Source organism: Myxine glutinosa, chromosome 12 (genome assembly GCF_964187855.1).
Source record: "Myxine glutinosa chromosome 12, kmMyxGlut1.1, whole genome shotgun sequence".
Lineage (NCBI taxonomy): Eukaryota > Metazoa > Chordata > Myxini > Myxiniformes > Myxinidae > Myxine > Myxine glutinosa.
Window position 1 is genome coordinate 13363007 of NC_136272.1, and position 24716 is coordinate 13387722.

General features: G+C 43.6%; 1 protein-coding gene across 2 annotated transcripts in view; it reads left to right on the plus strand.

Annotated features, from left to right (window-relative positions):
- The window catches only part of OS9 (OS9 endoplasmic reticulum lectin), a 45025-nt gene that overhangs the window by 19396 nt on the left and 913 nt on the right, over positions 1 to 24716 (plus strand). For both annotated transcript variants that reach the window (XM_068133256.2, XM_078766477.1), the window contains 10 exons: positions 4913 to 5092; positions 7181 to 7244; positions 10645 to 10721; positions 10872 to 10970; positions 11589 to 11802; positions 13804 to 13926; positions 19137 to 19228; positions 19575 to 19704; positions 19802 to 19966; positions 20069 to 20178. In XM_068133256.2, the coding sequence (XP_067989357.2) occupies positions 4913 to 5092; positions 7181 to 7244; positions 10645 to 10721; positions 10872 to 10970; positions 11589 to 11802; positions 13804 to 13926; positions 19137 to 19228; positions 19575 to 19704; positions 19802 to 19966; positions 20069 to 20178 (1254 nt within the window). The remainder of the gene's footprint in view (positions 1 to 4912; positions 5093 to 7180; positions 7245 to 10644; positions 10722 to 10871; positions 10971 to 11588; positions 11803 to 13803; positions 13927 to 19136; positions 19229 to 19574; positions 19705 to 19801; positions 19967 to 20068; positions 20179 to 24716) is intronic.

A 24716-nucleotide genomic window follows, 5' to 3' on the forward strand; every position in this document is an offset into this window, starting at 1 on the left:
AACATTACATTACATTACCGAGACAGGATAACATTACATTACATTACATTACATTTCCGAGACAGGATAACATTACATTACATTACGGAGATAGGATAACATTACATTATGGAAACAGGATAACATTGCATTACATTTCCGAGACAGGATAACATTACATTACATTACCGAGACAGGATAACATTACATTACATTACCGAGACAGGATAACATTACATTACATTACATTACATTTCCGAGACAGGATAACATTACATTACGGAAACAGGATAACATTACATTACATTACATTACATTTCCGAGACATGATAACATTACATTACATTACCGAGACAGGATAACATTACATTACATTACATTACATTTCCGAGACAGGATAACATTACATTACATTACGGAGATAGGATAACATTACATTATGGAAACAGGATAACATTACATTACATTACGGAGATAGGATAACATTACATTACATTACATTACATTTCCGAGACAGAATAACATTACATTACGGAAACAGGATAACATTACATTACATTACATTACATTTCCGAGACATGATAACATTACATTACATTACCGAGACAGGATAACATTACATTACATTACATTACATTTCCGAGACAGGATAACATTACATTACATTACGGAGATAGGATAACATTACATTATGGAAACAGGATAACATTACATTACATTTCCGAGACAGGATAACATTACATTACATTACCGAGACAGGATAACATTACATTACATTACCGAGACAGGATAACATTACATTACATTACATTACATTTCCGAGACAGGATAACATTACATTACATTACCGAGACAGGATAACATTACATTACATTACCGAGACAGGATTACATTACATTACATTACCGAGACAGGATAACATTACATTACATTACCGAGACAGGATAACATTACATTACATTACATTACATTTCCGAGACAGGATAACATTACATTACATTACATTACATTTCCGAGACAGGATAACATTACATTACATTACCGAGACAGGATAACATTACATTACATTTCCGAGACAGGATAACATTACATTACATTACCGAGACAGGATAACATTACATTACATTACCGAGACAGGATAACATTACATTACATTACCGAGACAGGATAACATTACATTACATTACCGAGACAGGATAACATTACATTACATTACCGAGACAGGATAACATTACATTACATTACCGAGACAGGATAACATTACATTACATTACCGAGACAGGATAACATTACATTACATTACATTACCGAGACAGGATAACATTACATTACATTACCGAGACAGGATAACATTACATTACATTACCGAGACAGGATAACATTACATTACATTACATTACCGAGACAGGATAACATTACATTACGGAAACAGGATAACGTTACATTACATTGCCGAGACAGGATAACATTACATTACGGAAATTACTCTTCTCTTCCTATGTATTTAATTTGCTCTCCTGGTGCTATCTCTTTCAATCAGGGCGCCATTCCTAGTCTCCCCATGTTGTCTGCATTTCTTTATAACTAGGGCATGCCCGTACTATATATATGCCTGTACTATATATCTATCTAAAATTATATCCCCCCCCTCTATTTACATGAAATGGTTTGGTCCATTCGCAACGCCAAAGCGAACGGCGAACGGCTTGCGAGTACAGTGACAATCCCCCCCCTCTATTTACATGAAATGGTTTCGTCCATTCGCAACGACCACAGAACCCCCCCCTCTATTTACATGGAATGGTTTGGTCCATTCGCAACGCCGGCACACGCGATCGTTCGCTGCTCTCTGATTGGTTGAATCGTTTTTTGGACATAGCTCGGTAAGTAATTGTCCGATTAATATGAAACCTTGAAAAGGCACATCCTCGGGTCCCCAGCAATATACCTGGCAAGTTAAAAGTATATCGGACCCGTGGTTGTCGAGAAACAGCGGTCACAGACAAACAAACGTACAGACAGAGATTACTGGAATTATAGATAGATAACAAGCCAACATATTTGCCTCTCTTCCTTTCCCTCCCCCATCCCTCTCCTCTCTCCTCCCATTCCCCTGGTCTCTGTTCTTTGTTTTGAATCCCATTTCCCACTCTGGCTCTGTTGCCTTTATTCCTACTTGTGCTTTTTTTTCGCGACTTCCCTCCTTATCCTCCTTGCTGCCGGATCTGCTCGGTTTATCCTTTCCCCATTTATCCCCTCCCCTCGAACCTCCCGATACCCTGGCCTGACCGGCCGCCAGTTCTTTCTGCACTCCCCATACGTGCTGCCAGGCTGTCATGGTTTGCCTCCACACTTTCCACCAGATCAGCTTGGCACGCTTCCATTTTAGCCATGCATAAGTGTAAGCAAGGCCATCAGCCCCTGCTCACTGCCCTGCTGTGACAGCAATGCCAGCCTGCTGCTCCTTGCTGCTAGTTTGTTTGGGGGCACCGGGTTAACTGGGGAGGTGATTGTCTATGGGGGTATCGGGCAGCGGGGGGGTGACTTCATTGTGTCCTTTAGTGGCCCTTCTAACTCAATTTGGCCGGGGCCGCTGTGGCATAAGTCCAGTGCGTACCCTTCTTGTTCAAGCCACCTTGATCACTCATTGCGAAAAGTTTTTTTAAATTTTTTTATTTGGCACAAGGATTGCACACAAAATACAATTTTGCTTTGAAGAGGGATTCCCCGCTCCTCAGTCCGAATCCCACTCAACCAATGTTGCAGCTGCAGTTCCTCCCAATGTCCTGGTAAGAATCCCTGCAGGCCTTGTCAACAGAGGCCGCAACGTCCGGCTGAGTTGATGGACCCACGTGTGTCTACTGCCACGATACCGATACCATGCTGGAGGGACCTCTGAGTCAGCTGATGAGTTATGTTAATTTGGTGCCGAGCGCCTAATCTCTAATTAACGGCCGCGCAGAGCCGGTGAGTGTTGTTATAGAGCGTTGGTCGCCTGTAACCAACCTTTAATGGAAGGGACCACCCAAATTCATCCTGAGACCAAGTATATTTAATAATAAAGTCTCATGTGGGATGGCAGCACAGGAGAAGCAATAACAACTAGAACGGCACTCGGTAGAGCGCATACCTCCGCCAGGCTGAACAGTTTGTTTTGTATCCCACTGATTGGCCGGAACTGGGTTCGGACCTGAAACAAAATCTAATCAGCTTGTTGTTGTCACCGAACCAACTCGTCCACAACGTTTTAAAATATCAAGTTATATATCGCTTTTCGCTCGATCTGTCAATGGTGAAGAATCACTTAAAATTAAATAATTCTCATATCTGAATCCATATTCAGAACTTCAGCAAAATCGAATCGATTTGTCCTTGTCAGGCACCCAACCAGTCCACCAAGTTTCGTCCAAATCCGTCCACACCTTATGAGATATCACTGCTATGTATCATTTTTGGCCCTTTCTCCCAATGGTGAAAAATCACTTTTAAAATTCTACTAGCCGGATCCGAATCTTCAACAAAATCTAATCATTTTGTCCTTGTCGCATACACTACCTCTCTGCCAAATTTCGTCCGAATCCGCCCGCAACCTTTTGAGATATCTTATTCACAGACAAACAGACAGACAGGGGTGAAAACATAACCTCCATCCACCTTTGGTGGCAGAAGTAATATTTATATAACAAACACCTTACCCACTACCAATACTGCGCTCACGAAGCCAATAAACGATCAGGAGTTTCCTTCGTTATCCATCGTAAAGGACTTCAATAATTCCATGGGAGATAGACAAGAGAGGAATTACCTGAGCTGTGTCGTTGTGACACAGCTGGAACCAATGCAGGGTGGCAGCCCAGGTGCGTCCCTTGAGCAGGCACAGTCAGAGCTTGCAGAGGAGCAGGAAGGGGTGTAGGAGGGCAAGGAGAGGTCTGGCTGGGTGGGGGCGTGAATCGAGCGCAGCTCCGTATACCTGAGACCCAGCCTTCCCACAAGTTCAGTCCAGGCATATCCTCTACTCCCCCAGCTACCCGTGCATTTATAGTTTCCGGCCCCCACCTCATGCCATGACGTACTGCTCCCCTCCCCTCTCGCCATTTGTCCGAAGCCCAGTTTGAGTGTCGGGTGAATCCTTCCCCGACCTGCATCCAGATATTCCTGGTGCTGCAAGACTGGGCAGGATGGTGATGGTGGTTTTGGAACAGTGGGCTGAGGGCCTACAACAACAACAACAACAACAACATGCATTTTAAGGCCATTTTCCCTGCTAGAGCGGGGGTTAGCCTTGCGGTCCCCATGACAATCTTCTCCATTTTGCCCTATTTTCTGCATCTCTCCTTGTTAACCCCCTTGCCCGCATTTCTTCTTCCACCATCTTTAGCCAAGTCTTCTCTGTCTTCCCCGTCCTCTGCTTCCTTCTACATTCATTTCCATCACTCTTCTCAACCAGTCACTTTCATCCTTCCTCAACACATGACCAAACCACTCAACCTGTTCCTCTTCACAGCATCAATCACAGGCTCTATTCCCATCATCTTTCGCAATTCATCATTTGTCTTCCTCTCTCTCAACGACGCTCCGCACATCCATCGAACCATTCACATTTCCACCCTTTCCAGCCTTCGTTGCTGCTCAGGGCCTACCCAGAGCTCAGTTGCTGCTCAGGGCTGAGGGCCTACCCAGATACTAAAACGACCATAAAAGACAGATTCCAGATGGTAGAACATTAAATAAGGGTTCAAAGGGATCGTGGTTTTTAGACACACACACACGAGGGAGGGTGTACGTCATCTGTCTATACATAAAGCGACGCATATCTAATTTCACGATTAAATTACCTCACACTTACGTAAATTTCCACAGCCGTATATTAGACGTACGTGCACATCCTCGCCTGGCTCTTGTTAAATGCTCAATGTTGTTTTGTGTGTTTTAGGCTGGAGACGTCAATATGCTTGAGGTTACATCGCGCTTTGGACAGCACTATGAATGCCTCCTTCCCACACAAGGCGTGAAGCTCGACATTTCCTTGGCCAAGGACGACAAGGTGGACTCTCATTCGGGGAATGTCTCGGAACTTTTGCAGCCCATGGAGGCCGAAGCCTGCCTCACCAAGGTGTGGTCATCCTGTTTGGTTTCCTGTCACATCATTGTTTAAAATATACGTATACATTACTTGCAAGTTTGAGGTATTTTCCATGCCAACCACTTTGGCACCAAATTTTAATTCTTGTAGGCCTCGTTTGATTATTTTACTTTGCTGTGGCAATCAATTTTCCTTCCGAGCAACCTTTCTTAGTTGATTGATAAATGCTTCGTGTGTTGTTACAAGTGCAGTGTCTTCCTTCCGAAGAATTTTAATCATTTTTCATCTATCTATAATTCCAGTAATCTCTGTTTGTTTGTTTGTACGTTTGTACGTTTGTACGTTTGTACGTTTGTACGTTTGTTTGTCTGTGACCGCTGTTTCTCGACAACTACCGGTCCGATATATACACAAAGAATTAAGTTAAGCACCCCCCCCGTTTTTTTACAACCTCGCACATTACAAGTTTGTTGTCGTCAAAACAGTGTAATATACCCATGATATTGCTATATTTTCTGGAGAAGTGATATTATGGTCACATAAAAACATAACAATCATGCCGTTTTCAATATTTTATTCTGAATAATTTAAGGTGAAAATTTTTGGGAATTTTAGGCATATTTTCACCTCAATTTAAGTATGGAGCTATAGGTCCATCACGGACAGTGTGGATGACGTTTATGTTTTCTAACGTACAGTCATTGTTCTGAGAAGACCTCTAGCGATCTTTGCGTCAATAACGTGTGTAGGACCCACGTGATCGGATCACTGACTCAACCCTACGTCTCATAGACCATGTAAGCCGTCGTATGCGTTGCTGTGGCAGGTTGTTCCATTCCCGATGTAATGCACGTTCCAATTCATCCAGATTGGCTATTGGAGGGACCATCTTCGCAATTTGTCGTCCCAACATGTCCCAAACGTGCTCGAGGGGGTTCAACCTGCCACAGCAACGCATACGACGGCTTACAGGGTCTATGAGACGTAGGGTTGAGTCAGTGATCCGATCACGTGGGTCCTACACACGTTATTGACGCAAAGATCGCTAGAGGTCTTCTCAGAACAATGACTGTACGTTAGAAAACATAAACGTCATCCACACTGTCCGTGATGGACCTATAGCTCCATACTTAAATTGAGGTGAAAATATGCCTAAAATTCCCAAAAATTTTCACCTTAAATTATTCAGAATAAAATATTGAAAACGGCATGATTGTTATGTTTTTATGTGACCATAATATCACTTCTCCAGAAAATATAGCAATATCATGGGTATATTACACTGTTTTGACGACAACAAACTTGTAATGTGCGAGGTTGTAAAAAAACGGGGGGGGGGTGCTTAACTTAATTCTTTGTGTATACTTGAAACTTGCCAGGTATATTGCTGGGGACCCGAGGATGTGCCTTTTCAAGGTTTTAAATTAATCGGACAAGTACTTACCGAGCTATGGCGATTTAGCCGTTCGCCGTTCGCTTTGGCTCTGCGAATGGACCAAACCATTCATGTAAATAGAGGGGGGGGGGGGTGTTCTGTGGTCGTTCGCTTTGGCTTTGCGAATGGACCAAACCATTCATGTAAATAGAGGGGGGGGGGTTCTGTGGTCGTTCGCTTTGGCTTTGCGAATGGACCAAACCATTCATGTAAATAGAGGGGGGGGGGTTCTGTGGTCGTTGCGAATGGACCAAACCATTCATGTAAATAGAGGGAGGGGGGTTCTGTGGTCGTTACTGCCACGTGGTTTCAAAGTTTTTTTTTGTTGTTGTTGTTTGCACGCATGTTTTTTTGCACCCACGTACGGGCACGCCCTAGGATGTTTACACACACACACCCCTACACAAATTTTTTTTTTTTTTTTTTTTTTGGCAAGGAACGGGCACCCACGTACGGGCACGTCCTAGCTTATATATAGTACGGGCATGCCCTAGTTTAAAACAAAGCTAATTGGGAGGGATTGGTTGGGGATACATTTTTCATTTAGCACACCACTTGCATCAATTAATGCGTCGTTCATGAGGAGTTTGGCAGAGTATGTTGTCAATATTTATTTAAATTTACCCAAATTTGCTTCGCCTCCTTTTTTAATTTTTGAGATATGCTTTGTTACTTTTTTGCAGAAAGTGAACTGGTGGACGTACGAGTTCTGCTACGGCAAAAGCATTAAGCAGTACCATATGGAAGGTACTCATACGTATGTTTGTGAATGTAAAAAGAGTCATGTGCACTGCCATTGGTGAAAGGCCAAGTTTTGGAAATGCTGACTGCTTCCAATGATTTAGATTGAGCATTGTCATTTTGATTTAATTTGATTTGCTGTGTCAGTGCAGAGCGTACATTGTGCTGATGTGGTCAAATAAATCCTGCCGTAAGCATGCATTTATTACCTCCGACCCCGTAGGTGTATATTTTCACCCCTGTCTGTTTGTCTGTGAACAAGATATCTCAAAGTTGTAGACGGATTCAGCCGAAATTTGTAGGAGGTGGTTGGGTATGTGACAAGGCCGAAGTGATTAGATTTTGGTGAAGATCCGGATGCAGATCTGCATACGAGAATTTTAAGTGATTCTTCACCATTGAGAGATAGGATGAAAAACTATATATGGCATGACATCTCAAAAAGTTATAGACTGATTTGGATGAAACCTGGTAGAGAGGTTGGGTGTGTGACAAGGAAGAATATAATCGATATAGGTGAAGATCCGAATGTGGATCTCGATACAACAACAACAAACAACAGGCATTTTAAGGCCATTTTCCCTGCAAGAGCGGGGGTTAGCCTTGCGGTCCCCATGACAATCTTCTCCATTTTGCCCTATTTTCTGCATCTCTCCTTGTTAACCCCCTTGCCCACATTTCTTCTTCGACCATCTTTAGCCAAGTCTTTCTCGGTCTTCCCCGTCCTCTACTTCCTTCTACATTCATTTCCATCACTCTTTTCAACCAGTCACTTTCATCCTTCCTCAACACATGACCAAACCATCTCAACCTGTTTCTCTTCATAGCATCAATCACAGGCTCTATTCCCATCATCTTTCGCAATTCATCATTTGGCTTCCTCTCTCTCAACGATACTCCACACATCCGCCGAACCATTCGCATTTCCACCCTTTCCAGCCTTCGTTGCTGCTCTACGTTCATTACCCATGTCTCGCTCCCATAAATCATAACACTTCTCACACATGCAGCATACATCTTTCCCTTCAGCTTCAACGACACTCCCCTCCTCGTCAGCACGCCACTCAGTTCCCGAAACTTCTTCCATGCACATCTCACTCGAGCAACCGTTGCCGAGTCTGATCCACCTTCTCCATTCAGCATGTCTCCAAGGTAACAAAATGTTTTCACACCTTCCAGCTTCACGCCATCTCCAAGATCCAACTCAACATTTCCTCCATCTGCAGCTCCCTCTGTGCACACCTTACACTTGAATGTAGCTGCCACACTGGTTAATGACCCTCTCAAACCACTACATTTTTGATGAACCCACTCTGCGCACATTGTACATTGAATGGAGTTCACTCCGACACCCTTCCTGCACACAGCACACGGCCACTTCCCAGGTCTTTCCACCTCACCACATGCTTTACCACTTGCCATCACCTTCGTCTTTCCAATATTCACCTTCAGACCTTTTGTCTCCATACATTCTTTCCACTTGTTCATCTTTTCCTTCAGTCCATCCATACTTTCTGCAATCAACACCAGATTATCTGCATACAACAACTCCAATGGTAAACCCTCCTTTACGTTCTGAGCCAGCACCTCCATCACAGCTACAAATAGTAGTGGACTTAGTACGGACCCCTGATGCACTCCCACCTTCACCTCAAACTCACCACTGTTCCAGTCCTTCGTCCTTACAGCTGTGCGCGTTCTTTTGTACATTGCCATCACTACTCTGATCAACCATTCCTCCACTCCTAACTTCCTTCTCGATAGGAGAATTATATGTATATTTTAAAAAGTGATTCTTCACCAAAAATGCCGTTCTAGTTATTCTGATGTGATGTGGATAACGCCGCTGATGTGTGGAGTTCATTTCCCATATCTTTCGATGGACGGAGGTTTTGTTTTCACCTGTTTGTTACTTACAAAATCGAAGATTTTTCCCAGATCCGACCTTTCGGTGAGATACAAAACATAAACTGTTCAGCCTGGCAGAGGTATGTGCCCTCCCGTGTGCCGTTCAGTGAAACTGCATAGTTCGCAAACCTCATTTTTTGTGGGTGTTGTGAGTCGACCACAATGTACAGATTGATGTCATCTGAAGGCCTGACAACGTGGTTCAGGCAGATTACTCCTCTTCAAGATTATTTGTGGGAGAGCCGGGTTCTTGTTTACAGTGTCATCGTATCATGGTAATTCTTCGAGGACTTGGTAACTGTGTCCAGATGTTTAGAATGCAAAAACCTTGACACAATTGTTTTGTATTTAATCATTCTAATTTTCTGGCTCTACAATGATTCAAATTGATGTGATCCTCATGATGTTGAACTAATTCTTAATCACAATCTTGTGCAAGCTGTGTCTTGTATTTTGCTGTGTCAGCATGAATCTTCACTATTTACACTCGATGCTGATACATGCCATGATGGCACATGTTTATTGAGTCCATGGATAGATGCCCAGGAATTACTACTGACAAAGCTTTCATTCGCAGCTTGATGGAGTATTTCTCTCCCCTCTGGGCTGGTGCTCCTGCCTCACACCTAGCTCGACGTCATGCCGTAGAAACCAAAGCTTTCAGAATCATTGGTATCTCCTGTGATGAAGCTGATTCTGAGGGCCTTTCACTTGCTCACCGCAGGCAGGTTGGTGGTCTTTCTGTCTTCTCCCAACTCATCTGCAGCCTAGCTCCCCCGGCTCTGTCTGTGTTCTGTCCCCCAAATATTCCTTCAAGATGCACAAGATCTGCCAGCAACAAGATTTGCCAGCAACCCTCTTCTGGCGAACCTGCCAAAATCAAGACTCCCTGCTCACCTTCACTCTTTCATTCCACTTTTTTCCCGCTTCTGGAACAAACTCCCTCACTCTCTTCAATCCCCCTCCTCCTTCCAGGTCTTCCAAACAGCTGTTCACCACCATCTCTCATCTTCCCCCATCCAAAACCTTGATCTTTTCTACCCCTGTTAATCCACCCCAAACCCACCTCTTAAAATTCCCTGTTTTCTTTCCTGGTAGTCCCTGTAGTGTCGATCTTGTTTATCCTGTGTACCCCACCCCAGCCCTCCCTTACACAGATCTCCCGATGTCCCTATTCCCTACTGTTGTGCTTCCCTCTCTCTCCCCCTCTTGTGTCCCGCTCCCTTTGTTATATGTTCTCTCTATGTTAGTTCTCATACGAGCCTCAACTCGGTATACAAAAAAAAAAATTGGAGATGCCCAGACAAATTCATAGTCGATAAATTAACCTAGTGTATGGGATTTGAACTTGGGGTCCCAGCATTGAGCCAAATGCTTAGATGGGAATGCCAAAGAGCGCAGCACCAGGATTAAACCAATTAGGTAACAGGCTGCATCATTTGCATGGAATGCATCCCAAAGATGTTGTTGTACAAAGTTTACCTAATTTCCTTTCCAGGTACTGAAATTCAGGGAGAGATTCTCCTTCTCGGCCTTTATCAATCCGACTTCATTTGGGGTAACAGTACACTGAAGGTTTGTGAGTTGGTACATACCATCTTCAGACTTTGCAGGAATGTTTATATTGTCATTTTTAAATTAAATAATTATATAAAATAATTAAATAATTGTGATTAGAATTGGCTGTCAGGTGTTGGTGATTAGTATTTGCATATTTTTCCCCAGGAATCCCGAAAGCATCGGCTGCAGAGGTACCATAGTCAGCGATATGTGAACGGGACACCGTGTGATTTAAATGGCATGGCGAGGGAGACTGAAGTTCGTGTGAGTGCACGTCATTTACCCGTGTCGAACTTCCTTGGCCATTTTTAAACGTGCATGCTGTTTTCAAATTGGAGAACCTATCTGGTTGCGAGTAGAGCATAATTGATTTATAGATGGTCCAATGGAAGGATGGTTATTCGATGAAAAATATGATAATTGGGAGGTACCATAGACCACTTCGAAAAAGGAACAGCGTGCAAATAGTCTCATGGATTTGGAAAAGTTTATAGTGCAAACTTTGGTGCTGTTTAACATTCCCGTCTGAGCACTTGCCTTGCTACTCGGATCCCAGGTTTTGATTTGTCCACTGTTCATCAATGTCCTTGTAATTCATGTACAAGTCGCTCCATGAACTTTGGATCACTAACGGCAAATATAAACAACTAAACTATTCTGGACGAGACAGTTTTGAATGTGTGTTCAAGTTCTCATCAAGAAGACAAAATGTACATTCTTGAAAATACATTTGTTGTAGACTCTCCTTAAGTGGCCGAGAACGTGGCTATGACTGGGGAAGTATCATTTCATAAACCATTTGTGGAATTTGGAACAAAATGAAGTGTGGTCAAATGAGAGTTGTGCATTTAAATTTTGTACTTCTTGCCATGTTTCCTTTAGTTTACCTGTGAGGATGGAGTTCAGGATTACCTGCACAGTGTTTCAGAACCCGAGTCGTGTGTTTACATACTATGGGTGCGCACCGCACGTATATGCCAGCACCCAATGCTTCGGCCGCCGCGGCACCCCCCATCTCTCACTGTGACGTGCCATCCAGCCCTTTCTCTGACGCAGTACGAGCAGCATCTGCTTCTGCGTCACCGGGAGGAAGAAGGTGGTAATGGTTATCCTGTCTACCTCGGTCTTTTTCTCTGTTATTTTATTTTTATTTTATAACTCTGTTCCTTTGAGACAAGGTGTGTGCGTGCGTGTGTGTTGTATGTTGTATGCAATGACAAAGCCCAAGCATGAGCTAGAACACAGAATTTAGCAGAACAAAAAGAACAGTAGAAAGAGAATAGGGGGTGCACCAACAGCAGGGTTGAGGGACAAAATAAAGGGGCATTTGGATAAATAAGGGATGTGGGGAAGAATGACACCTCTCAATCACCAAAGCGGAACGGAAAACTGGAGACTTGGGGAGGATTAACGGGGGTAGAAAATATCATTATTGTGGATGTGGGATGATCTGAGATGGGAGTGAACAACTGTCTTGAAGCCCTGGAGAGAAGAATTAAATTGAAGAGAATGTGGAGCTTGGTTCCACAGGTGGGGCAAAAAGAGGAATGAATGAGTGGAGGTGAGCAATGATTCTGTGTTTTGGGAGTTTCTCTAGAAGGGGGTTGCTGGTGGACCTCAGAAACCTGGAGTAGGGGATGGTGGGGCTGGGGGCAGAGCACGAGTGGGCAGCAAATGCCAGACCAGAAAGAGGCGTTAGAAGACAGAAACCACCGACCTGTCTGCGATGTGAAAGTGATGGGCCAGAGATTTAGTTTTATCGAAGCAGATTCCAATGCTTTTCAAGGCCTTGTTCTCCAAGGCGTCAAACTGAGCAAGGTGTGAGGCCACCAGCATAGAGAGGAGGGCAGTACTCCATCAAGCTGCGGGTGAAGGATCTGTAAGTAGATAAAAGTTCAGGTGTGCTACGAAAAGACTGTGTACGACGGAGGATGCGCAGTCGGCAGCTGGCTTTGGAGGCCAACTTTGAAATGTGGTTAGCCCAAAAAAGATTATAACTGATAGTGAGACCCAGGAGTTTGAGTGACTGAACTTTCTCAAGAGGATTTTGACAAAGTAGATAGGTGGGTTTGTCAGATGTTCCTTTATGAGAGAGATAGTGAGAGTGTCAGATTTGTCAGGATTGAAAGACGTATTCCAAATGTTTGACCAGATTGTAATTTTATCAAGTCTGAAGAGAGGAAAGAGGCTGCCGTCCACCTGTCTGAAGGATGAGGGATGTCACAGCAGATGGTCGAGTCATCAGCACATAGATAAAGGGGATTTTCCAGAGTTAGAGAGGTCGTTGATGAAGATTAGGAATAGGACTCGGCCCAGAACACTGACTTGGGGCACTCTAGCCTTGACAGGGAGAGGAGATGACAAATCTGATGATCTGAGGACCTTGCTGATGATTGAAAGTAGTTCTTTTGGCTGATTTATGTAATGCAGTGATGTCTAATTTCCAAGCAGATGGAATATGACCAAGGGCAAATGGTAGGGTGAAAATCGCAAAAAGAGGATGTGCAAGTGTAGCGGAGCAGGTTTTTAGGACACGCGGGCTGATGCCGTGCAGTCCCGTTACAGAGCCAGCCATCTCAACCATTCGGCCACGGCGACTTTTACCTGCTATACATCGGTTTTCTTTATTCCTATAAAGAGCTGGTTGGGAAGAAGAGGAAGGCAGTACTTGAAGCGCTGCTGTAATACACAGCCTACAAACGAACCTTTTGTGATTTCTATAAGGAATCATAAGTGAAGAAATAAAAAAAAATCAAAATCAAAAATTCGTGCACAAACAGCAACAGCAACAACGTGTAACGATCCTTCGTAATTTCCGTTTGTTTCACTTAATTGTACATTGGGATTGAGATTCTTCTTCTTCCCAACTGGAAGGATGGGCTCTGTGCTAGTAATATTAACTGTTCAATCAAGCCTGGTTTAGCTGAATTTTAAATCGTATGTATTTACATCCAGGAAATGTCTACGCTTCCAAATCAAACGGCACAAGTTTAAAATAAAAAAGTGATTTTGAATGTGTTCGCACCTTTTCCGCATCAGTCGTGACACGAAATGGTCATTTTGCAATTTCTCTTTTCTCTCGTTCCTTTTGGTTGAGTCGGTGAAAACCGTAAGGAGGAAAGTGACGCCAAGTTGGAGGAAGAAGCCAAAGGTTTTGAAATATCTTCTGAAAATGAAGAGGAAGATGCAGATAAAGCAGATTCCACTCTTCCTGTTGCAGGTTGGGCGGTGTTTGTTACTTCCACCACCAAACGTGGTTGGAGGTTATGTTTTCACCCCTGTCTGTCTGTTTGTGAACAAGATATCTCAAAACGTTGTGGACGGATTCAAATGAAATTTTGGCAGAGAGGTAGTGTATGTGACAAGGACGAAATGATTAGATTTTTTGATCTGACTAGTATAATTTTTTAAAGTGATTCTTCACCATTGGGAGATGGGGCCAAACCGACATACAGCAGGATATCTCAAAAAGTCATGGACGGGTTTCGACGAAACTTCACCCTCGTCTGATGAAATTGCCAAAATCAAGACTCTCTGCTCACCTTCCTTTCATTCCTCTTTACTCCCACCTCTGGAACAAACTCCCCCACTCTCTTCAATCCCACTCCTCCCTCCTGGTCTTTAAAACAGCTGTTCACCACCATCTCTTATCTTCGCCCCATCCAAAACCTTGATCTTTTCTACACCCGTTAATTCACCCCAGATCCACTTTTTTAAAATACCGACTTCTTTCCTGGAAGTCCTAGCAGTGTCCATGTGTTTTATACCTCTCCCACCCTCCCCCACCCCTTTCCATGCCTCCTCCCCCCAAGCCTTTTCCCTCCCACAGATCTCCCGATGTCCCTGTTCTCTGCTGTTGTACTTATGTGCTTCCCTCTCTCTCCCCATCTCGTTCTCCCACTCCCTTTATTGTATGTTTTGTGTGATTTTTCCCAATCTGGAAGGTTTTCCGGTTTTTTTTGTTTTGGTTTTTATTGTTAACTCTTACACTAGCCTCGATCTTGTATACAAAAAAAAAACAAAAAACTTGGTGGATCGATTGGGTGTGTGACAAGAACGAGAACGATTCGATTCGATTTTGGTGAAAATCTGAATATAGATTCGGATACGAGAATTATTTAATTATTAAGTGATTCTTCACCATTGAGAGATTGGGTGAAAAGCGATATTTAAAAAAAAAACAAAAAAAAAAACAAACAAACAAACACCTTTAGAGGCCATTTTTCCCCGCAAGCGTGGGTTGGCCTTTTTCGGGAACTGTGGTTGTTGTTGTTTTTCGGTCCCCTTTTTGAAGCAATGTTTTACGGCCGGATGCCCTTCCTGACGCCAACCCTTTTTGCCGCCTTTAACGACAAGCAGGGAATTACCAGTGAACTGGTACTCAATTTGACGACCTCGGAAGGATGACAGGCTGAGTCAACCCCCCTGGCGTTAATTCAGCGATTGACCGGGATTCGAACCCAGGATCCTAGGATCCTAAGCCGGCACCCTAGCCGCTAGCCCAACACCAGGGCTTACGGACTATGGGTGAAAAGCGATATATAACATGATATTTTAAAAAGTTACGGACGAGTTTTTATTTTTTTTTCTATTTTTTTTTTTTTTGTATACAAGATTGAGGCTCGTGTAAGAGCTAACAATCACAAACTAGAGCTTCCAGGGAAGCAGAACTCAACTGAACTGACTGGACAACTTCACACACCAAGTTTGATCAAAATCCATAAATATTTGTGGACGTTAAAGTCTTAACGTCGTTTCGGAGCTGAAAACAATATGGCGGCTTATGGCGGCCATTTTGTGACGGATCGGGTTGGAATGCAATAGCAACCTATCTTGTGTGGTAAGGGTTAAACATTCTAAGTTTGATCAAAATCTGTTAATATTTGTGGACGCTAGAGTGTTAACGTCGTTTTCATGACCAAAAACAAAATGGTCGCCTAAGTCCGCCATTTTTCAACGGATCGGGCTGAAATGTAATACTAACCTGGTCCTTGGGGTCAGGATGCTGCATGTCAAGTTTGATCAGAATCGGTTGATATTTGTGGACGCTGGAGTGTTAACGTCGAAAAGTTAACAGACGACAACGACAGACGACGGATGCCGGAGGGATCAGTATGTGATGAACTCAACTGGACTGTGGTCCAGTTGAGTTAAAAACATAAACGGACACATAAAACATAATAAAGGGAGCGGGAGACAAAGGAACCAACACAGCACGACAGTAGAGAACAGGGACATAGGGAGTTCTGTGGGAGGGAGAAGGGGCAGGAGAAGAGGGGGGGGGGGGGCGGGGGGTTGGGAGGGGTATAAAACAAATGGACACTGCTAGGACTTCCAGGAAAGAAGTTGGTATTTCAAAAAGTGGATCTGGGGTGAATTAACGGGGGTAGAAAAGATCAAGGTTTTGGATGGGGGAAGATAAGAGATGGTGGTGAACAGCCGTTTTCAAGACATGGAGGGAGGAGTGGGATTGAAGAGAGTGAGGGAATTTGTTCCAGAGGCGGGAGACAAGAGGAATGAAAGAGTGAAGGTGAGCAGAGAGTCTAAATTTCTTGAGAGTCTTGAGTTATGACTAAACTTGGGGGATGAGTTGGTTAGGTGACAAGAACAAGCCGTTTAGATGTTGGGTCAGGTCCGAATCCAGATCCGGCCTATCAGTGGGATACAAAATGTAAACTGTTCAGCCTAGCGGAGGTATGCGCTCTACCGAGTGCCGTTCTAGTTGAGCATGAAACTGTATTGGATTATGGTGTTTTTATTTATTTATTTATTTTTCCCACCATATTGTGAAAGAAAACTGTGGTAATGGTTAACACAGAAGGGAGTATTTAACTCAGCAGTAAAGCTAGAAACATGAACACCAAAAAATTGCTCATTCCCAATGAATGACTTTAATCATCGAATTGCCAATCGTGATGACAGATTTGGCCAATATCTCTCTGATTACTACAATGACTGTATTTGCAACTGGCAATGCAAGAGAAAGATTCCACGGTGGGTTTTGAACAAAGCGAAGCTTTATGTTCATGAGGACTTTCGAGTAAAGTTCTGATGGGACTTTCAAGTAAAATTGTGAGGAGACTTTGAAGCCGCCTCTCCCTTTTTTCTTTCTTTACAAGATCAAGGCTCATGGAAGAACAAGGCTATTAACTCACTGTGGAGTAATAATTGGACACAATACAGGAAAAAATTATAATTGAACAAGAAAGACCGCACTGTGGTCACAACCTGTGACAAAATTTGGTAACAGGCTGATTGGGAAACACACATTTAATGCATGATTACAAAATGAACTCAACGCCTCTCATCCATGTCACCCTCCCCACGGGTATATCAGAACGAGCTGATTCATCACACGGTCACGGATTGCTTAACCCCAATATGCGGCCTTTCAAAAATTATGTAACGCTATTTTTTTTTGGGGGGGAATTTGCGTAATGTAATATTTGATGCCGTAATGTAACGCTTAATTACTGTGCATTTTAACGAACCATGAGTTCTGACGGGCTTGATTAAACCTTATTATTCGGCGAATTATTAGATTTTTCGGGATCCCTCGTCGTCAATAACTCGACCCAAGCACAGCAAATGTTAATCTGAAGCAACAAACCTGGGCAGTGTGTAATCAGGTGTTAGGCTCACCCGAAAACCAAGATGGCAGCCATATCATTTTGTCTCCATGCCATGGTGGGTGGAGTCAAGTGACAGCTGTGGGTGTGGTTCAGCACCTGTCCGACCAATGGGTGCACATTTAAAAAATCGACCCCAACAAAACAACAAGAGCAATGCAGAGCTCTTATAGACCTGAGACATGTCGCAGGTAAAAAGGCTGTACTTCATGGTCGGTAAAGCCGACGTTTCGGCGAGAATCCTCTTTCGATTTTCATTAAGAGTGCGAAAGATTCATCTCGCCTTGGTCACAGCAGATGGTGAAGTGAAGAAGAAGCTTGAGAATCGCCACGTGACCTCCACTGGTGATATATCTACGCACTTGAAGCTGCATGGTCATAGCTTTGATAACAGTCAAATGAACAAGTTAGAGAAAAAAGTGGTTTGCTCGTGGTGTAAAGGAATCCATTTGGGAAAGAGCCAAATCACCATCTCTCAACAAAAAGGACGGTTTGCATATTCACCTGTCTCGCACGTGGGACGAGGCTATAACATATATATCATGCCATCTGCAACTGTCACGTGACGCCCAGATTGATCTACAAACCAACTGACCCTACAACTGGTGTAGGTGATGTGGCGATTCTCAAGCTTCTTCTTCACTTCAACATCTGCCGTGACCAAGGATTCTCACCGCAACGTCAGCTTTATGGACGAGCAAGTCCAGCTTTTTTCAATTACTAGGGCATGCCCGTACTATATATATATCTAAAATTATATCCCCCACCCTATTTACATGAAATGGTTTGGTCCAAAGCGAACGGCTTGCGAGTGGTGACAATCCCCCCCCTCTATTTACATGCAATGGTTCGGTCCAAAGCGAACGGCTTCCGGAGTTTGGTAAAGAAATCGCCATCGCGTACACAAACGCGCAGGAAAGCGAATGAATCGCAAATTCGTTTTTATTAGTTGTAAAACATAATGCCCAATTATTCAATTAGCGCCAACGTATTTTGGCTTTTTGCAATTTAATCGCAAGGAAAAGTAGAAAGAGAAGAGGGAAAAAAAGAAAAGCCTTGCCTTGCTGCAAACAGCTGCTGCAAACAACAACAACATGGAAGGCTGCACTGTCCGGAAGTTGGCATATCGCAGTTACGATTATTTTAGTGTTAATGGCCAATTATTCAATTAGCGCCAACGTATTTTGGCTGTTTGCAATTTAATCGCAAGGAAAAGTAGAAAGAGAAGAGGGAAAAAAAGAAAAGCCTTGCATTAACGCATTAACGCTTGCATTGCATTAACGGTTCGGCACACGTGATAGCTCGCTGCTCTCTGATTGGTTGAAGCGTTTTTTGGACATAGCTCGGTAGGTACTTGTCCGATTAATTACAAACCTTGAAAAGGCACATCCTCGGGTCCCCAGCAATATACCTGGCAAGTTTCAAGTATATCGGACCCGTGGTTGTCGAGAAACAGCGGTCACAGACAAACACACAGACACACAGACACACAGACAGACACACAGAGATTGCTGGAATTATAGATAGATAAACTTCTACTGTTTGATTCGACTGGATGAAGAATAACAACCTGTATCAAATTAATTGGACACAATAATTACGGGAATGAATAAACAGGAAAGGAGGGGAGGAAATGTAGCGGCCTGTAAGTAAGACGGTTGTTCTCGGTTAAGCTTGGCGTAAAGTTCAGCTTTGGTGTAAATGATAGGAAAGTTCAGGCTTTCTCTAAACTGCTAAAGTAACATGTCCTTTTGACTTTGATGGGTGTTTCAGGGTTACCTGGTAACTTGTGTGTTTACAGATGTGCAGCTTCAAAGTGATGGTTTGAGGTTTGTCAAAAGTGCCAGTGTGCTTTCCAAGTTCAAGAGGATATTGCAGAAGATGAAGAAAAATGTAAGTGAAATCACGATATTCGGCTGCAGGTGGAAAGTGGCGAGGGGGAGCGGACGGGCACGCTGAGACATACAATTTCACCTGTGGTACCGATGTTGTGGTTCCAGAAGTTTCTAATCACAAACATTAAGACCCATCGTCGGTTTTGCAACAACAATCTATGCGTCGATCTGTTATCCTCACCACTCGGTCACCATTGTACTTCCGCACCACTTGATCACCACTATACTTGTATTGTGTACGTGGAAACTATGTTGTAGAGTTTAAGACTGCTCAAGAATAATTTGACAACCAAGACTTTTAAATTTTCTTTTTCTGTCTTTATCTTGAATTTGGCATTTCCAAGGGTGATGGTGGGAGTACGACGAATGTGGACGAGACCGAAGATGCTTCGAAACAACCACACCAAAGCGATAGTGGGGCTTCTGCAGAACCTACAGAGTCCAGCGTGACGACGAAGCAGGAACAGCCAATGGGTCTGTTCAGCACGCTATACGATCATAACACAACCAGACTTGTAAATGTGTTCACCATTCTAATTTCTATTGGGTTTTTCCCAAAACTATTATTCAGACAAGGGAAGCAAAGGGAAGGTGCGGATTCGAGTTTTCAGCAAGGTACTAGCAGGTGAAGCCGAGGAGGGAGACAAAGACTCCGAGAAGGAGGGCGACTCTGATGAACTTGGTGTAGAGAATGCGGTCAACGAAGCATTGGACAAATCGGGTGTTAACATGGAAGGTAAGCCGTTACCGGATTGGAGAGTAGTGCACGAGTGGAGGTCCTCGAGTTTATTTATTCTGATTTGGTTAAATGTATTTGAGGTGCCGCCTTTACCTGCAGGGAAAGTAAATGTCAAGGTGATTACTAGAGGGACAAAAGTCGATGATGATGTACGTTGGCTCTCCGAGGAGGAGACCAAGCTGCTGACAAACCTCCTGGTGGAAATGTTGGTATGAGACAATAGTTTCCCTTTTTCACATTTATTATTGCTGATCTCCTTTACAGAGGGAGAAGCTGCTCTCCCTTTCCGCTGAGTTGCTTTTTGCAGTGGGTGGGTTCTGTGTCTTTCACAGACTGCAACTAAAGCCAGAAGTTTCATTTTGTGTGTGGTGTTGTTATCAACAGTAGCCCCAGACATCCTCACGAGAAACAACAGCCCCAATGATGCCGGCCACTCTGACCGGATTCCCCCGGAGACTGAGTAAAGATTAAATGTTAAATAGTTGTCTGTATTGTGCGAGTTGAGAGCAAGTTGTAATGAGGCGGATTAGTGTCCAGGTAAAGATGGCAGCACATTTTAAGGTATCACAAATATCCCTCCCCTCGCCCTCTCTCCAGCCACCCTTCCTTCATCCTTGAACCTTGTGCGTTGTGATCTGCCTTTCGTTGTAAACTTCCATCGTACAGTGACCAGAAGTACACGTAGCTTCAAGTGAGAGAAGGGCATACTTGAGCATTTATAAAACGTGTGACACATATTTATTCTCCCACTTGAGCCTCATGGCCCTCTGTGCCCTTCTCCCACTGGAGCCTCATGGCCATTCGTGCCCTTCTCCCACATGAGTGTCATGACCATTCGTGTCCTTCTCCCACTTGAGCCTCGTGGCCATTCGTGCCCTTCTCCCACTTGAGTCTTGTGGCCATTCGTGCCCTTCTCCCACTTGAGCCTCGTGGCGATTCGTGCCCTTCTCCCACTTGAGCCTCGTGGCCATTCGTGCCCTTCTCCCACTTGAGTCTCGTGGCCATTCGTGCCCTTCTCCCACTTGAGTCTTGTGGCCATTCGTGCCCTTCTCCCACTTGAGCCTCGTGGCCATTCGTGCCCTTCTCCCACTTTAGTCTTGTGGCCATTCGTGCCCTTCTCCCACTTGTGTCTTGTGGCCCACTGGTTGCTGAATCCGTCTCTTGAATTACAGCAATTGCAACACACATATGCTAAACATGTACGATGAAATAACTTTTCTCAACTATGCCTTATTCACTCCTTAGGCCAGGTCCGCAACAGTGTGTGTGTGTGTGTGTGTGTGTGTGTGTGTGTGTGTGTGTGTGTGTGTGTGTGTGTGTGTGTGTGTGTGTGTGTGTGTGTGTGTGTGTGTGTGTGTGTGTGTATAAAAGTTGAATATGGGATGTGAAATTATCATCATTTACAGAAATCCTTTAAATTATTTATATTTAAGTTTAGGAACAACTAATACTGTACAATTAATTAAATGCATTTTTAAGTAAGAACTGAAAAAGAGAAATAAGAATTGAAAATCATAAGAGATAGAATTGTGAGAAACAAAAATTTAAAAAAAACAAGATGTGTGTGTGTGTATGTATGTGTATATATACAGTCACGTGAAAAAGTAAGTACACCCCATGTAAAGTTTTGACTTTTTCAACATATTTCAACATACAGCTATTTGATCTTCATTTCAACAATATTGATAGATAAAGGTGATATAATATAACAAATATCATGAAACATTTACATTTTGTAGTCCATTGTATAATTTAAATAAACATAAATGCAAATTTCGCATGTGGAAAAAGTAAGTACACCCTTTTTTTTTTTTTTTTTTTTTTTTTTTTTTTGTATACTGAATCGAGGCTCGTGAAAGAGCTAACATTAATCACACAAAAGGACAAACCGACACACAAAAAACAAGGGGAGCGGCAGACAAGATGGGGAGAGAGGGGGAAGGACACAAACACAACATTTGAGAGCAGGGACATCGGGAGGACTTGGGGGGAGGTGGGAGAGGAATAAAACATATGAACACTGCAAGGACTCTGGGGTGAATTACCGGGGGTAGAAAAGATCAAGGTTTTCGATGGGGGAAGATAAGAGATGGTGGTGAACAGCTGTTTTAAAGACCTGGAGGGAGGAGTGGGATTACAGGGAGTGGGGGAGTTTGTTCCAGAGGCGGGAGAAAAGGGGAATGAAAGAGTGAAGGTGAGCAGAGAGCCTAGACTTTGGCAGTTTAACCATAAGAGGGTTGCAGGCAGATCTTGTGCGACCTGAAGGAATATTGGGGGGACAGAGCACAGAGAGAGCTGGGGGAGCAAGGCCGGAGAGGAATAATAGAGATTAGAGAGAGGAATAATAGAGAGGAATAATCTCAAATCTCCCTATATTTTGTACGGAGAGGTACAAAATATAGGGAGATTTGAGAAATAAGGGATGTGGGGAATGAGGGGATGCATGGGGTGGACAACATAGAAACAGAAGCAAACTCTCAGGAAGGAAAAACGGGAAGGGTGGAAAGAGGTGGGTTTGGGGAGGGTGGAGAAGATCATTGTTTTGGATGGAGGATGATCTAAGATGGTGGTGAAGAGCGGTCTTGAAGACCTGGAGGGAAGATTTAACAGGATATGGAAGTTGGTTACATGGGTGTGGAAAAAAAAATGAACAGAAAATGAGTGGAGGCAAGCAGTGATCCTGGATTTAAGTAGGTTCACCTGAAGGGGGTTGATGGTGCACCCTGCGGAAAGATGAGGAAATAAAAAGCATGGAAAGAGCAGAGGCTGCAAGACCAGAAGGTGGTATTGCCCCCTTTGGCAGAAACAACCTCAAGTAGGCGTTTCTTATAACTGTCTACCAGTCTCTGACATCGACTGGGAGAAATTTTTGCCCACTCCTCCATGCAGAATTCTTTCAGCTGTGCGATGTTTGAGGGGTTTCTTGCATGCACAGCTCGTTTCAAATCCCCCCACAACATCTCGATGGGATTTAGATCCGGGCTTTGACTTGGCCATTCCAGAACCCTCCATTTCTTTCTTTTCAGCCATTCCTTGGTGGATTTACTAGTATGTTTAGGGTCATTGTCATGTTGCAAGGTCCACCTTCGGTTGAGCTTCAACTTTCCAACAGATGGCCTCACATTATCCTCAAGCACCCTCTGGTACAATGAATAATTCATAGTGGATTCTATGATGGTGAGCTGCCCAGGCCCTGATGCAGCAAAGCTGCCCCAAACCATAATATTTCCACCACCACGCTTTACAGTTGGTATCAGGTTCTTATGGTCAAATGCTGTCTTTGGTTTTCGCCAAACATGTCTTCTGGTACTGTGGCCAAATAGCTCTACCTTTGACTCATCTGTCCAGAGCACATTGTTCCAGAAGTGCTGGTCTTTGCCTAGGTGTTCATTGGCAAACTTTAGTCTTGCCCTGATGTTCTTTCTGGACAGCAAAGGTCTCCTCCTGGCACACCTCCCATGTAGATCAAATTTGTGCAGCCTCTTTCTAATGGTAGACTCGTGCACTTTGGCATCAACAGTGGCAAGAGCTACCTGTAGGTCCCGTGATGACATTCTGGGGTTCTTAGAGACTTCTTTCAGCATCTTGCGGTCTGCTCTCGGGCTGAACTTGCTGGGGCGGCCTGGCCTGAACAAGTTGGCAGTTGTTTGGAATCTTCTCCACTTGTAGATGATCTTCCGGACAGTCGAATGATTGATTTTAAATTGTTTGGAGATCTTTTTAAATCCCTTCCCAGACTCGTAGGCATCTATAACCTTCTTTCTGAAGGCCTCAGAGAGCTCTTTTCATCTAGGCATGGTGACGCTGCACACTTCAACAACAAAGAGCAAACCAAACTAAATGTCTGAGGTTTAAATAAGACAGGTTACTCCAAGATCCCCTCTAACAATGTTCTAATCATTTGCACCTGAGCTGGTGCACCTGATTCTAATTTTAGGTATTTGAAGTACTGATAAATGTAGCGGTGTACTTACTTTTTCCACATGCGAAATTTGCATTTATGTTTATTTAAATTATACAATGGACTACAAAATGTAAATGTTCATGATATTTGTTATACTAGGGCATGCCCGTACTATATATATATCTAAAATTATATCCCCCCCCTCTATTTACATGAAATGGTTTGGTACATTCGCAAAGCCAAAGCGAACGGCTTGCGAGTACGGTGACAATCCCCCCCCTCTATTTACATGAAATGGTTTGGTCCAAAGCGAACGGCTTGCGAGTACGGTGACAATCCCCCCCCTCTATTTACATGAAATGGTTTGGTCCAAAGCGAACGGCTTGCGAGTACGGTGACAATCCCCCCCCTCTATTTACATGAAATGGTTTGGTCCAAAGCGAACGGCTTGCGGAGTTTGGTAAAGAAATCGCCATAGCGTGCACAAACGCGCAGGAAAGCGAAAGAATCGCAAATTAGTTTTAATTAGTTTTAAAACATAGTTTAACGCCAACATAGTTTGCCAACGTGAAATAAATGAATACGCTCTCAAATGTGCCGTCCGAGGCAGAGTCTGTTCGGCACGTTCGGCACACGTGATAGCTCGCTGCTCTCTGATTGGTTGAATCGTTTTTTGGACATAGCTCGGTAACTACTTCTCCGATTAATATGAAACCTTGAAAAGGCACATCCTCAGGTCCCCAGCAATATACCTGGCAAGTTTAAAGTATATCGGACCCGTGGTTGTCGAGAAACAGCGGTCACAGACACACAGACACACAGACATACACACAGAGATTACTG